Source organism: Tribolium castaneum, chromosome 5 (assembly GCF_031307605.1).
Source record: "Tribolium castaneum strain GA2 chromosome 5, icTriCast1.1, whole genome shotgun sequence".
Lineage (NCBI taxonomy): Eukaryota > Metazoa > Arthropoda > Insecta > Coleoptera > Tenebrionidae > Tribolium > Tribolium castaneum.
This window is the reverse complement of record NC_087398.1, coordinates 7,649,068-7,664,703: the sequence shown is the minus strand read 5'-3', so window position 1 is coordinate 7,664,703 and position 15,636 is coordinate 7,649,068. Positions and strand designations below refer to the sequence as shown.

The 15,636-nt window shown below is 30.0% G+C and overlaps 2 protein-coding genes across 2 annotated transcripts; one reads left to right on the top strand and one right to left on the bottom strand.

Moving 5' to 3' along the window:
* Positions 1 to 2,837: 2,837 nt before the first annotated feature.
* LOC655361 (uncharacterized) lies at positions 2,838 to 15,502 on the bottom strand. The gene is made up of 10 exons (XM_015980141.2): positions 15,275 to 15,502; positions 15,133 to 15,225; positions 14,950 to 15,088; positions 14,772 to 14,905; positions 14,568 to 14,717; positions 14,371 to 14,520; positions 4,017 to 4,121; positions 3,445 to 3,685; positions 3,266 to 3,399; positions 2,838 to 3,219 (listed from the first exon to the last, which is right to left on the bottom strand). The coding sequence occupies exons 1-10, from the start codon at positions 15,339 to 15,341 to the stop codon at positions 2,921 to 2,923; spliced, it is 1,512 nt and encodes a 503-aa protein (XP_015835627.1). The 5' UTR covers positions 15,342 to 15,502; the 3' UTR covers positions 2,838 to 2,920.
* On the top strand, positions 10,962 to 12,591 carry LOC655201 (protein takeout). Its single transcript, XM_961717.5, has 5 exons — positions 10,962 to 11,109; positions 11,574 to 11,814; positions 11,866 to 11,999; positions 12,102 to 12,251; positions 12,334 to 12,591. Exons 1-5 carry the CDS (start codon positions 11,040 to 11,042, stop codon positions 12,486 to 12,488), a joined length of 750 nt encoding a protein of 249 aa, XP_966810.1. The 5' UTR covers positions 10,962 to 11,039; the 3' UTR covers positions 12,489 to 12,591.
* Positions 15,503 to 15,636: the final 134 nt, after the last annotated feature.

The window sequence follows — 15,636 nt, the reverse complement described above, 5'->3', positions numbered from 1 at the left end:
ACCATCTAGCCGTGCTTTAACGCCTAAAGTTACGTCCATTAATACAAAAATTCTCCTTATGGGCCTAAATTGTGAATAACCGCGACTTAAAAGACGACCGTTTTATCCAAGTTTTAACACAGGTTCTTATGGAATGCAACATGTTATTATTCGCTATATATGTTTTAAATTAGTCGTAAAAGTGTGATCGAAAGTATAAGAATATGACGAAGAATTTTACGTCATCTCTAGCCACTTCGTGATATTTTATTATAAAATCATCCCGAAAATATTTCACATAAACACGACTGTTCTTGGTAACAGTCCAATTAGTTCGGGGTATCTTTCTTGACCATAATGATCGCGGGGATTCTTGTTTGGGAAAGGAAAACATAGGTACATAAGGACCATTCATGTTAGACACACAATTGGGAACACAACACTTATTCGGCATTTTCTAAAATTAGGAATGCAATAGGATTAAGTATGTTAGGTTTAGAGACTGAAATATACCTTATCTGCTTATTTATTACCAAATTAAACGATTAAAAACAATAAAACCAAATTTATAAACAAAAATAATGCAAAACTATCCTAACCTATAATTGTCAAAATCACGTCACACAAGACTATAAACACACAAAATTCATTCCCTACAACGCAACCACAAAACAACAAATTCGTAAACAACAACAAATTACTTAATAACACTCAAAAACACCAAAAAGTACAACATATTCAAACGAAGCGAACAAATGTCACGACTCTTACGATGACGTCACAATAAACAAAAGCTAGTAACCTGACGGCCTGGAGTTCGAGACGACAATGTCTGTCCCCAACAGCATTATTCAATGATTTTTTTAGTTAATCTTCACTAATTCAGTTGGAAGACTATTCAAGCTTATAAATTTATTCTTGACGAAGAAGAATAAGAATTTGCAATTTGAGTTATAACTTTTAAAACAACAAACTGAAGTAGCCCAATAAAAAACAGTACAAAAAGACGAATTTTATGTTTTCAAAGGTGAATTTGTTGGACGAATATGCCTTAAAAAGGGATAGAAACCTTTAATAGGCAAAGCAAAATCTTTGAAATATTATTTTTTAAAAAGTGAATTGTTTGGACTACGTATAATAATATTAATAACATTATCCTAATTTATACCGATCATTTATTTCACGAGTAAAATGTTTGCTTGCCTAAATAATTATTTTTCGTTTAGTATAAAAATTTAATAAACTTTTTTCGGGCTTACCTCTATCAGGTGCATTCTGTGTAAACATATTAAAATGTTTATTTTAGTTAATTTCCATAATTTATTTTGGAAATATTTAATTTCTTGTCTCATTATGAAAATGTCATTCAGAAATAAACTTGTAAACCTAAAACCATTAATTTATTATGAGAAACATTTCCAGTTTTTTAAACATTTAATTAATACATTTGGGACTTTTTTGGCGATGCTTTTGTAAATTTTAATACTTGATAGAATAATATAAATTTTGAAATATACTTTTTTAGCTAGTCTCTTTATGGTACATTATTTTAGATCAGTAATATTATATATCTAACAAATCTAAATTGCTAAATTTATGCTAATTCAACACTAAAGTTCAAGCCTCGTTGTTAAAAAAAACTCGATTTTAGCGCGTGTATTGGTACAGACGAAAAGCTTTTTGTCTTATCAAGTTTTTTATGCATATGAATATTTTTTCAGAATTGCTTATGCTTAATGCTTAAATGTTGTCTTATGCAAAAATACGTAACAAATCAGGCGCTAGCCCCCAAAAGTAATTAATTAGGTAAATTGCTGTTAAAAATTTAACCAATTCTAAAAATCTTTTTAACTAGGATCGCAACTTTTTTGTTGTCTAAATTAAATTTACCAATGTAAAGGACGTTTTCGTTTTTTTTTTAATTATTCAAACTGTTAGTAGTCAAAGAACCCTTAATAAAAAAAATTGTTTTTTAATACACTTTAACATTTTGGTAAAAAATCGTGTTTATTGTTGTTGTTCTTAAAAATTGCGTTAAATAAATTCTGCAGTTAAAGGATCCAGTACTTATAGAGACAACGTTATTCAACGAAGGACGCAATTAGGTCTTATTATGAAGATTGGTTAATCAGTTTTTTTGTTTATTTATGGGAAAAAATTAAAGGCTGTCTTTATTTTGTTAAACAATAACTACACTTCGTTAAATATAAATCGTAAAAGCTATAGGTAAAATAATAAACTCTAAGTGGAAACAATAACTGCTAGGTAAAAATATAGTAAATGGTTGGTAAAAAGTCCTAAACGCTTAGGAAAAATAAAAAGCGTCAGGCAAAAATTTTAAATGCCATGCGAAAACAGTACGTATTATTACAACTACACTTTTTACTCCCCCCTACTAAATACGCCACAAAATTTTTCCAGTCCATCACTTTAAAAAAACCTGGGATGGATTTTACTCGGATCTTCACGTCAAAAATTGTTTTTAATTCATGTTAAATATCTAGATAGATATAGCGTTATATAAGTAGATTTTATTTTTTTAGCAAGTCTTATCATTTTAAAAGTACCTTCATTACCACTTTGCATTTAGATTATTTTACCTAACAGTTATTCTTAGTATTCTTTATTTTAGTTTAATTTCAAGGGAAGTAACGGAAGTATGAATTTATTCCTAACAAGCTAAAATGGTAGTTTAAAAAATGCCAATTAAATCATTCCACCTATAGTAGCTACTTACGTCAACAGACTTCATTCTTTGAATATTTATTAATTGTTTACTAATGGAAACATTAATTTATTTTACCGTTTATATGAAAAAAAAACGCTTTGACTTGATGGGTTTTAAATAAAACTCGTCATTAACAAAAAAGTATAATAAATGCAATAGAAATCTTACAACAATATTTAATTCTCACAGCTAAGAAACACACTTCTACAGCGTTCAAGGAAACAATTCCTTATACGTAAATTTCAACGTGATTTTATTCGCAATGTCGGTGAATTTCTCAGCGAGCGAATTTTCCAAGACCGGTTTAATCTCATTAATAAACAAATCCGTGTTGTCGTTAATAACATCATTGGTGGCCCTTCCAATAATAGGGTCGTCCCTAAACAAATTCCCCAACGTAATCCTCGAGTGCCCAATATTCAACCTCAGCCGCATTTTATCAAATTTCAAATACTCCTCCCCGTCTTTCTGGATCCGATTCCCCTTCAAAATGCAGTCAAAGCTGTAATTCGCTACAAAATTAAGTTAGAGCGGAATTAAAAATTCGCCCAAACTTACTGAAATTGCCCGTAATGGGGCCCACGCCCTTATACTCCAAAACCAGGATTTTCATGTCAATGTCGTAATCGCCTTCGAAGTGCAACGACGGGATCCTGACTTTGAACGCGAACTTGGCTTTGGGCAAATTCGGCCTGAAATGGTCCCGTAACTAAAAGGGGGCGACTTGTCGCACTTACTTCAGCTCAAGGATTTCGAACGTCGAGGGCCCCCATACTTTGATGTTGGTGATGTTGGCGTTGATTTTGGCGTTGCTGGGGCCACTCCGGAGCTTGACTTCGTCGAGAGGGAGCGGCTCAATTGGGGGCACGTTCAGTTCAGGGATCCCTTCTTTCAGTTTAGGTCGCAGCAAGTTCACCGAATCGATGATACAGCTCGCGAGGTTGGCTTCTGACGACTTGCATACTTTGATATATGGTGCTAAAAACGCATTTTGTCATTAAGGCCTCAATTATGAAGCACAAGGCTGGCGCAGTTATGCAACGTACCCTTTTTTTCTTTGTTTAATTTAATAATGTGATTATTGCGACACGAGACGTGTTAAACTTGAAACTGAATTGACCCTAATAATAAATAAATTTGCAATTGATTGGATTCATTCCAAGAAGCGAATTTTGCATTCAGAAGAGGTGCAAACGTTCTTGAACAGAGGACACTTTTAATTCCGATGAGATTAATGCAAACGACGCAATTCATGTTATAATTATTTTACGTTTGAGAGTGAGTTTATCCATATTAAGTGCCTACTCACCTCTGTCTTCTTTCAAGTCCACGATAAAGTAAAAGACTATGACCAAGAGCAAATAGCCATACAAACACCGCATGTAAAATCTGTCGTAATTGTACATTTTGCCGTCTGGGTTTTAAATGACAAGAGATTATGAATTGGAAGTTCATAATAACCTTGAGTCCTTCATTGGAACTTTTCTTCTTGTGTTCAAAGTTTTTTTCATGTGATAATGTCTCATTTATAAAAATTTTTAGAATAATAAATGTAAATGCGTGTTACGTGAATGCTTCGAGCATAAAAGGGAAAACCGGGAGAATAAATAAATGAAAATTACTTTTTAGACAAGAATACAAAGGGCGTTTTACTCCGCACTTCTCCTTTCTTAAAAATTGAAATTTTGTTGTATCATTTAATTAACAATAATGATCACACGTGTTAATTGTTTGGCACTTTGATAATGATAAAAATGCATGTCGCCAAATAATCATCACTATTTTTAAAGCGACATAAAATTTTGTATTCTTAACACACAAACTGGCAAACAGTATTTACTTACGTAGTTTTTAATGTTATTTCTTCTGATAAATCTGACAATGAAAACGTTTTTTTTATCATAATTTTCAAGCCTTGTCGCTGGTTGAAAATAAATTCACTCTCAAATGACTCAAAATAAATAAAGTTATATCAAACATTTATTTCAAAATTTCCATTTCAAATCATTATGTTTTTTTGTATATTCAATGCACCGACATGTTTTTAATAATGATAAATAATAGTAGTAAAAAAAATAATAATAATAATAATAATAATAAGATAATAATAAGATTGAACACTTTATTTTAAAATAGTACATAAGCCTTTCACTATACAAATGTTACATACGGTTTTTAATAATAATAAATAATAATAATAATAATAATAATAATAATAATAATAATAATAATAATAATAATAATAATAGTAATAGTAATAGAAATAATAATAATATTAAAAAATTGATAATCCAAAAACTGTATAAAGTCTATTAAACTTATATTTTTTTATATTAATTTATTCACACTTTTCTGAAACTTTAAATTAACATCTTCCCACATTTGGTAACTAAAGTTTAGGGACCGGTTTATAGAAGCGTCATTACTTTAATTTGCAATTAAATGCGTGATTAACTGATCACGTGACCAAATTGAAGCAATGTGATTAGTCCATTCGCGTTGTTAACTTTTAACAACGAATTAAATTTTAACAGAGCCTTCTATAAACCGGCCCCAAAATTTTTTTTCCTTAAAAAACGAATTTTTTTTTTAAATTTTGCTCTCACAGTTAGATGCAGAATAATAATTGTTGCTGCAACGCGAAAAATTCAATAAAAAATCTCTTTAATTGACCACAGATTTATTCTCAAATTTATATAAAAAAATCATCTACAGTTTTCCTTTAAAACATTATTTGATTGCTCTCTAAAATCGGTAGAGCAATAAAACAAACAAAAAAAATACAGGGTGGGCAAAAGTATGGAACCAAGCGTTTTTTAGTCTAAATTATGTACTGTACGAAAAAACTAATTAGTACATCATCAAGTATTTTAAAATGTGAAATTTTTTTTTTAATTTTTGTTTTGTTTTTTGTGTTATTAAAAAACAATTTTTAGTGGCACCCTATGACGGCAATTTTTTTGCTCTAAAAACGACTTGTAACTCAATGTCTCTGGACCAGTGTTTTTTTTAAATAAATTATTAAAGTTGTGTTACTTCCTTGTTTTTTTTTTCATTTGCACATCCTGAAAGGCAGTGATAATGATGCTAATGCTAATGAAGTTAACACCAGACACGTGTTGTTTGCTGAAAATTATATCTTAAAAATAAGGTGGTGCAAAAATAAGCGAATTTATTTAAAGTAAATAAATAGGTCCAAAAGACACAATTTTTTTAAACGACTCAATTTAAGTGTTTACTCACTTATTTACATAGATAAATATTAATGAATTATAAGAAAATAGAACCAGTAAAAGCGTAATGGAAACTTTTGATCAGTCAATTAGGAAATCGTTTCTTTTCACCTTTAAATAGGTACGTAATATATAAACAAGTACTGTACATTTTACAGTCAAGTTCAAGGTAAATGAACTGAAAAAGCTTGTTTCGCATTTAGGTGATTATGTATGTGATAATGAACGATTTGGATTAGAGAAAGTGGCACGTAAAAATTACACAGATTAGAGCCTGAATTATAATTTAGTCTGATTGACCTTATGAGAACTAATTAACTTGTTGGTAATAAACACAAATCAATTACTGTTAGAAAATGTCAATTTGTCAGTTTGACTCATTTTTTCAAGGGTGCAAAGTGGGTAAAAAGACGCGCATCAAGGATGTCTATTTTGATCATGGTCACCAAATCAAAAATACAAATAAAATACATGTTAGTAAACCAGTTAATGAATTAGAATCCATTCAAAATAAACAACAATAAACAAAAGTGCAAATATTTTAAAATTTGTATATAATTTAGAGATTTGAAACTTGATTAAATTTAGGTTATCACTTTCACTTACACAACCAGTTTTTCAATAGGTAATTTTAAGCATTTTTGTAAGCCTCATTTGGAAAGAAATTGTCAGATTTTTAGAAACATCGAAATTCTCATCTTATCCTATAAACATTTTTAAATCAAAAAATTATTATTAATTAATTAAATTGAATTCCGATTGTTTGCCATTAATATAGCGACACGCACAATTAATTAATAATTTTATTTAGTACTGAAAATAGAAAAAGACATTAAAAAAATAGTTATTCAGTTGCGTGTTGCAATGGTTGCAAAATTGTAATATTTAGGGAACCAGTGCACGTGTAAGTGATGCAATGAGAACAAATCCGAACCTTGCGTCTCATTCAAATGTGTTCCACTATTACATTAACTGATTACACTTTGCGCCCAATTAAAAATGCGACTTACGTAAAGCGGCCGAAGCAAAAGACACAATTCCGAGGAAAACAGCAGTAAATAATTTAGATCCCATCTTGTCCGAAAAACTAAAATTAACTTAATCACAACGTCTTCGTAGGTATCAAATACGATACAAGTGTGTCTCTTCAAAAGCATAAAGTTTTATATGGGGAAGGAAGTCCTTGGACTGGAAAAATGTTGTTGCGGCAATAATTTGAGAACGGTTCGACAAAATTAATAAAACACATACACAAACCATAAAGGAAGTGTTTCTCGCGATGCATACGGAATGGCTGATTTGATTTTATTAATCAAGTGCGGACAACAAAGGCAATGGATTATTTGATGAGACTAGAAAAAATTCTGCGTTTATTTCGTCTAGATTATTTGGGTGTTTCGTTAATAATTCGGTAATTTTGTTTTAATGAACCTAAAATGAAATTTCTATTAAAAATGTATTAGTTGCAGACTCACTTATCACTTATTGTTTTTTTATAAACCGTCTATTCGTTGTTTAATTTGGTGGCAAAAATAGATATTTTCAAAGTCATTTGTGATGATTGATGAACTGTAACATAAAACTTATGCCTAGATTTAAAAACTGTTTTTTTTTCACTATTTACTATTTGTTATATTTCCAGACTCGCTCTGTATTTATAATAAAAAATGCGTACTTACCCTCGACATAAAGAAATAAGAAATTTTATAATGTGATGTGCTTTTTGTGAAGTGCTTCAGTGGTAAACCAGTGTTGACTATTATTAACTAACAACAATTATCGTTTACAATGAATACAAAAACAACTTTAGATATTTCTGACGCAGATTGTACAATTATTTAATTAGAACCTTTAGTTAGAGCTGTGCAAAAATAGGTATTACGTATTTTTTTTACTGATTAAAGCTCGATAAAAAATAAGCATATTAACATTTATTCACAATCAAATTAAAAATAAAAATTTGTCGTACGTAGGTATACAATTTTGGAACAATAATTAGTTTTATTTCTTCACCTAATAATTTCCACAGGGGAAACCATATATTTAAATGAAAATATTAGTCAATTTTTGATGAAATTTTACTTAACAAGTTCTTGATTTTTAAAATTGTTGTAATTACACCAATTTTATACAAATTGTGACTTATTGGTGCAACATGTAATTTAAGCAGTTTTTTAACTTGGTTTTTAATTAAAAGTAAAATTATGCTTACTAAAAATTAAATGCAGTAGGTATTTTAAAAAATCTGGTAATATTTTAAAGTTTATTTTTTTTCTATCTATTTCAAAAAATAAAAAATAAAGTTAAAGTTAAAAATGTTTGTCTGATAAGCGTAACTACATGGCAGAGGTGGTTAGGGGAAGTAATCTTGCAAAAAAGCTCATTTTTTTGTAAACAATCAACAATTATTCTAATTTCCATCCAATATTTTTATACGAAAGTTTGCTTCATAGAAATAAATTATTTTGTTTGCTGTTATGCAACACTGAATACAATTAAAAGAAAAGTGTATTATCTATAAAGCAAATTGCTAATGCGAACTCGACCTATTATTCTCCGTACGGTGGTGGTTGCTAAAAATAATACCTACTACCTCTCTCTATTCGAATTTTATTGTAAAAAATTCAAAATAATCATATAATATAAATACGTATAGAATAATTAGTAATTACAGACTACAATCGATAAACACTGGTAGTTTTTTGCTCACTGGAATTTGCCAAATGTGATGGAAAAATATATCTTGGCCTACGATTATTAAATTTGTAAAAAAAGTTTAATTTTGAGGTTTGTTATTAACGTTTGGACCAACGTTCTAACCGAATTTTTTCTAAATTTTCTCTACTTTACGATTAGACCATTATACAAACATTTTTTTTTCCTAAATCGGACGTTCGATTGTCTGGATTTCAAAAGAATCGCCAAAAATCGAATAGTTTTGGAAAATTATTATGTATAAAAAAATATGAAAATAAAAAAATATGACGTTAACTGCTTACGATAGTAACGTCCTGAAGAGATTTACGTAATAACACACTAATAAACAGACCAAATCTGGGATTTACCAGCTATTATTTTAGCTACGAATCTGATGTGAATAACAATGAAGATGAAATGTTCTGATATACGGTGTTTATTTATTTTTGTTTACATGTCGTCAGTGAAGATTTTCATTATGTTAATTCAAAAAATAAATAAATTATAGACTCGTAAAAAATTGGAAAATACATCCAATGTCTAAACATTAATTTGAATCTATTTTATAGGTAAATTTTCAAAGCGATTAAAATTTTTATCACAACTAAATTAATCGTGTATCTGTTAACACATTCGCATTGACGCAGAATAATTATGGAGAAGTACTTCATAAAAATTATTTCAAGCATTCATAACATTAAACTTAATAGACAGGTTTACTGTTTTAATGTCGTAATTGGAAGTTCCCAACCAACAAGTTTATTTCACAGAGCTATCGCAAAATCATTTGTTACTTTATTATTAACTGCGATAGCATTTAAATGCATATTGTTATTAATATTTTTGTAATTACAAGCGGAATTACTTGAACTTTAAGCCATAAACTGTGAGGAGAGAAACACGTACCTACCTAACCGAATATCTAAACAAATCAAGTAAAATATAGTATGTTATACCTAGCAATTTTATAAAAAAAAATATTTAAAAATGCAAGCAAGTAGTAGATACATAGAACTTATTAGTTTTCTTTAATTAAACCGTTCCTCATTAATTCTGCAAGCAAGATTTGGTGACATTGACAAAATACTAGTATATACTTAATTTTGTTTTCTACTATAGTGTACCGTGTGTTTTATTGTTAGGTACGACAATTACCGTTGCAGTTTAATCTCCCACAGACGTACACATATTTCCTAATTATTACTTCGGTTTGTGACTTATTTAATTGCTTCAGTGCAGTTTACTGAAAGTACATGTTTGTACTGAAAGTACTGTCAACCTGTTCTCCCATGAAATTGAATAAATTAAAACATTGGAAAATGAAATAACAATAGATTATTATCTAATTAAGTTATAACAAATCTTTGTCACAGGATGATAAAACTGCTAAAAGTTGTAGTCAAGTGTCTTTGTTGAAATGCAAAAATACCATCAACTGCTTCCTCAAGTTTTCAAGTTTAACGTCAAGTAAATATTACAATTTTGATATAATATTATTAATATTTATGAAGATTGCTCAAGAACATCCTTGAAAGCCGTGACGATAAATGCAACAGAATGGAAGTTTCTGAATTAAGCTATTCGGTAAAACATTTTTTTGTAATAAGCATAATTTTGTTCTTGTATTCGCTTTAGTTAGGTGTTAAATTTGCATGAAGTATTAATTTTTTCTAAGACATTTAGCATGTGATCTGCACTGACAAAATAATATATTGTCAAGGCTGTTATCCGTTCTCATTTCTAATGCCATACAAATAAAAAAAATGCAACAACTTTTAAGTAAGGTTTAGAAAATTTTGACTTGGTAGTTGTACGCTTGTTGAAGGAATTACTGTGTTTTTAATTACTTTACCTTGAGGAATCCCATGACTCAGAACTACATTTTTGTGAGAAATGCATTCATATTGCAGAAAAGTGCTTTGTTTAAGTTGCTTTAATTACATAATGGGTACATATTGACAATTTGCGGTTTATTTTCCAAAGACCAACACCACTTTTCTCTAGATGTAATCCCGAAGAGTGAAGACCATGATGTAATAATCTACGGTCAAGGTTAATTAACTAGTCCTAAAGTCCCACTGAGGTTTCCAACGTGAAAACATTTTTTTCATCGATTAAAAATTGATGGAATATTTTTAGAAGCTTTTAAGTACTTATTTGTTTATTTCGGAAAATTACAATCATAAATCTATTACCTAATATTATATAATTTCAAAGCAGCGTTTGCAAAGATGCAACAAGAGCGAAAGCTAAGGTCGAATATGCATAATGGGTACGCTGTATGGGTAATTTTTTTCAGCTTGACCATTATTTCGTGACGTCATTCTAGAGGACGATATAAATGGTATATACCATGCGAAGACGGATCATTCTATTAAAGATTTTTGCTACACAAGGATAAAATGATTTCAAGTTATTTGGCGATTTTTTGTGTGGGTTTGGCGGGCTTTACAAGTGCTGTGAGAGATATACGTAAGTAGAGTATTCTTGCTGTTACTTGCAATTAAATAAACAATAAACACAAGTACATAATGTAAAAAAGCGGTTATGCTTTAAAACCTTGATAATTTAAATTAGTTCCTTTTGAATTAAATGGTAACAAATTTCACGACTCTTGTAAATGATATTTATTTTTTCTAAATCGTATTATATTTCCTGAATGTAAACATTTTAATTTTTATTATCATTTACTTTTTTTAATTAGTATTGACACCAATTTTTTTATAGCCACCCAGAATTACCACAAAATTATTAGCACTTCTTTTATTCAAATTGTGTGGTTTAAGGTCACACGTTTGCCTTTCAGATCTAAACAAAGATTTATTACTGGAAAAAGCATAAATCAGGTGTAATTATTATATAAAAAAATAATACTTGTGAATTTTATTATTAAATTGCTTGAATAACAAGAAAATCGTAAAAAAATATTATTTTAGCCGACTACATCCACGTGTGCAAAAGGTCTGACCCCCATGTGGCCAAATGCATCCGAGAGTCAGTCGAAGTCCTGAGACCTCGCCTGAGACAAGGAATTCCCGAACTGGGAGTTCCTTCACTGGAGCCACTTCACATTAACGAGATCACAATATTTAGAGGTGACCCACCTAGCAATCTGAAAGCTTTCCTCCGGAACGTTAAAGTTCATGGAGCCAGTGACTTCCAAATAACCAAACTGAAGTAAATAACGTCCCTCGATTAGCAGTCGGTTCACTGAGATGTACTTTTTAGGGTGAATGTGGACAAAAACACGTACCGTGTCGGAGTGAAGTTCCGGAAAATGTCCTTTGACGGCGACTACGACATCGACGCCCGAGTCCTTGTCGTGCCGATTAAAGGCACCGGAAAGTTCACAGCTGATATTAGTAAGTTAGTTTAGTTGGCAACAACAAAGAAAAAATTTAATTAGCGTGATTAGATGTGTAATTACGGGCGGCTATTCTTAGTACCACTATAAATTTTTTCAGGTGATGTTGATGGTCAGGGCGTTCTCAAGGCTGAAATCAGTGAGAAGAACGGACATCGCGAGATCAAATTCACTTCCTTTGATTTCGCAATCAAAATTGCCGATTACAACATCCACCTTGACAACCTGTTCAACGGAGATGAAGTCTTAAGTGAGTAAACACTGTGGTTTATGTTAATGTCGCCAAGGATCGGGTTGGAGGAAGGATTTTATTATTTAAAACATTGCTCTAGGTCGGGCTGCCATGGATGTGATCAACGACAACAAAGCCGAGTTTATTCAAGCCGCTCTGCCGTTCATTCAGAGAAAAACCGCGGAAATTCTCCTAGATGCGGCGAATAAAATCACTGAGGATTTAGACTACGATCAAGTTTTCCCCGAGAAATAAACTTCGGAGCTCAAGTATATTATTCTGTGATTTAGGTGGATTCTTTAGCTTTTGTACAAACTCTGTATATTTCCGACTTTGAAAATAAAACTTTACAACTAAACCACTCACAAATTTTTGCACAGTCTTGTCTTTTTTTTAAATTAGGTAAATATCAGCAAAGGTTAAGAAACGATGTCACAAATTTAAATTGACGTGTGTTTATAAAAAATAATAGCAGGACTACGTCAAGAAACATCTGAAGCGGCGCCGATAAAGTAAAAAGTATATGAGATAGATTTACAAAAGAATGTAATTATGAAGCTCATAAATTTCGAATTATAATTAGGTCCACGATCTACGTTTTTTTCAAGTTGATTTTAATTTTAACCGACTCTGTTTACGTCAGACGTCAAAATTATTATAAATACCATATTATATAATTGGTCTTATAATTGCAATTCAATGATTACGATCAGGTGGTTTAGAAAAAAATAATTATATTGATGTACCGACTGTTAAATTTTTAGGTACAAATTAATTTAAAACGTAACTGCAAATAAAAATTTGTAAAAATTTTAACATAAAACAAAATGTGTTAAATTAAAATTTGAAATAAGTAAGAAGATAAATTTGTTTTTTTTTTAATAAATGAATCTATAACTTTTAAATATATTTTCTACTAACAAATTTAAAGCTAAGGAACTCTTAGCTTGATAAGAAACGTGACAGAATTTGGTTTTGTAGAAGAGTTATAAGCTCGAGTGGACCGATATTTGAAAGTTTACTAAGTAAATTAATAATAATAGTAATGATAATAATAATAATAAAATAATAATAAAACTAATATTAATAATAATAATAATAAAAATAATTAGTCTTTACTATTTAAACGAAGTTTAGCCGAAGCATACAAGAAAATAAAATAATAAAAATTATAACCATGCTTGAATAGGAAAAAAGAATAAATGTGATACACAAAATAAAAACAAAACAAGAAAAGAAAATGATAATAAAAAAGAAAAATAAATAATTGTTAAAAATAGAAAAAGCAATACATTTTTATTGATATTTTATATTAAATTTTTTTTTGAGCATACATACGTTGTTTATAAATATTTTATATTTTTCGCTATACCTTTTAAATTTTTACAAACTGCTCCTACAGTTTTTCCTAATTAAAAAAAAAATTAATCAATTATGATGCTTAAATATAGTTTTGCTTAAAAATACGTAAAAAAATGTAGGTAATCTCAGAAGAATTATTTAATTAAAATTTTATTTAAAAATCATTTATTTCAAACTGACACTTGAAATCATAACATTTTTCGATTAATATTTTGACATGATTAATGTAGGTATTGATACTAATATTTTTATTAATTAATATTTATTATAAGTAAATAATTCTAAAAATTCTGAAGAAAAATTAATAATTCAATAACAATTTAAAAGCACTGTTACAATACTACTATTACAATACATAGTATTTGCAAATGCGATTTATTATAATTTATTGATTAATGATCATTTGTTAAAAAAAAAACTGACACCAAGATTTGTCTGATTAAATTGGTACAGAATATTTACTAATATTTATATTCTTAAGAAATAAATTTTAATTTTTCTTACATTATAGGTAGTAAGTCACTTTGTTAACACAAAACAATAGTTATAGAAAAAAGCAACTTGCTCATAATATGTATAAATAAATAAAGAAAAGCATTTTAATGCTCGAAATTTGTTGAATAAACCTCTTAGGTATGTTAATACATTATAATATTATAAAAGACTTAAAATATAATTATAATATGTTTTAAAAACAGCAGAGAATTCTTTAATTTTATTGATCCAAATCACAATTGTAAACAAAGTACTGCATTTGACAATAATAATAATTATTATTCGGGGAACAACTGGTTAAACGTAAAAGACCCAACAATGTCATTCCCAATTTCCATAAATATTGCCGAAAGAGCTTTCTCAATCACAGGCATCAATTCGTGAAGAAAAGCCTCCAAATTTCTGTTGACAATATCATTGATCACTTTCACTAAAAACAATAGTTTACATTTTTTTAATACAAACACAGATACTTACACAAAACTTTATCTCCATTGAACAAGTTATCGAGCTGGACTTGTCCACCACCCACTTTAACTTTTAACTGACTCGAAACAAATTTCAAATAAGTCTCACCATTTTTTTCATATAATTCCCCATTAAGCACACAGGTTGAAACACAGTCAGCTGGCCACCAAATTTTTTAAACAAAATGCAATTTTTTCGCGAGACGCTACTTACTCACGTTTGCTTCCATATTTCCGTTGCCTTTAACCGGAAGCAGGAGCAATTTTCCATCGACTGTATAATCGGCGAAAATTCGCAATTTGGGAATATCCACGTGAATGTGGTAAGTGTGGGAGTCTTTATCAATGCTGAAATTTCGTTTAAGTCCGAGTAAAAAAATTGTTTTAATTACGTTAATTCTCTGACAAAAAAGTCGCTGCAACCGTAGGCGCTCACATTAGAAGTGACGATTTTGATACCAGCTACTTCCTCCGATATCAAGTCGCGGAAAATCAAGGGCTCGATGCTTGGAATGTTGTACTGAGCAACACCTTCAAAAAATTGTAGAAACTAAAAATACTTAACGAAGTTCCACCTGTGACTAAATAGGGCCTTATGTCCTCCACGGCTGCGACCAAACACTGCTCCAAATTGGGGTCATTTCGGTGGCAAACGTGGATAAAAGACGCTGAAAGGGTTTAGTAAAATTTTATCCAAGCCAAAATTTGACCACTCACGCAACTCATCGGCCACAGTTGGCCGAAAAATGCAAATCAACAGTGGAAGTAATTCGAGGAAATGCATGTTGCACTATTTGCATGAAAAAATATCGGTTTCCTTTCAAAAAACTTTAGTTTTATAGGCGGACATCAAATTATCGGTTAGGTGGAATGATGCATTTCCTGAAATTGGCAAGGTTGCAAGCTTCATTTGTGCTAGAATTATAAATGCACTTGATAACAAACAATTACTGACTGATACGTTGCAAGAACCGCACTTGGGACTCGTTTCTGGTAAATTTGCGGGTTTTATGCAGTTTTTTGGCTGCTGCCAAACGCTAATTGTGGTGTTTATGCCAGTAAGGCAAATTACAACGAGT

What these genes read in the sequence shown, in the direction of transcription:
- LOC655201 (XM_961717.5), top strand. Translation starts at nt 11,040, where the DNA reads ATGATTTCAAGTTATTTGGCGATTTTTTGTGTGGGTTTGGCGGGCTTT. An exon ending in TTCCAAATAACCAAACTGAA is followed by an intron (nt 11,815 to 11,865) that starts GTAAATAACGTC and finishes TGTACTTTTTAG; the next exon opens with GGTGAATGTGGACAAAAACA. An exon ending in CAACGGAGATGAAGTCTTAA is followed by an intron (nt 12,252 to 12,333) that starts GTGAGTAAACAC and finishes ACATTGCTCTAG; the next exon opens with GTCGGGCTGCCATGGATGTG.
- LOC655361 (XM_015980141.2), bottom strand. Translation starts at nt 15,341, where the DNA reads ATGCATTTCCTCGAATTACTTCCACTGTTGATTTGCATTTTTCGGCCA. An exon ending in AAGGCCCTATTTAGTCACAG is followed by an intron (nt 15,089 to 15,132) that starts GTGGAACTTCGT and finishes AATTTTTTGAAG; the next exon opens with GTGTTGCTCAGTACAACATT. An exon ending in CAATGGAGATAAAGTTTTGT is followed by an intron (nt 14,521 to 14,567) that starts GTAAGTATCTGT and finishes TATTGTTTTTAG; the next exon opens with TGAAAGTGATCAATGATATT.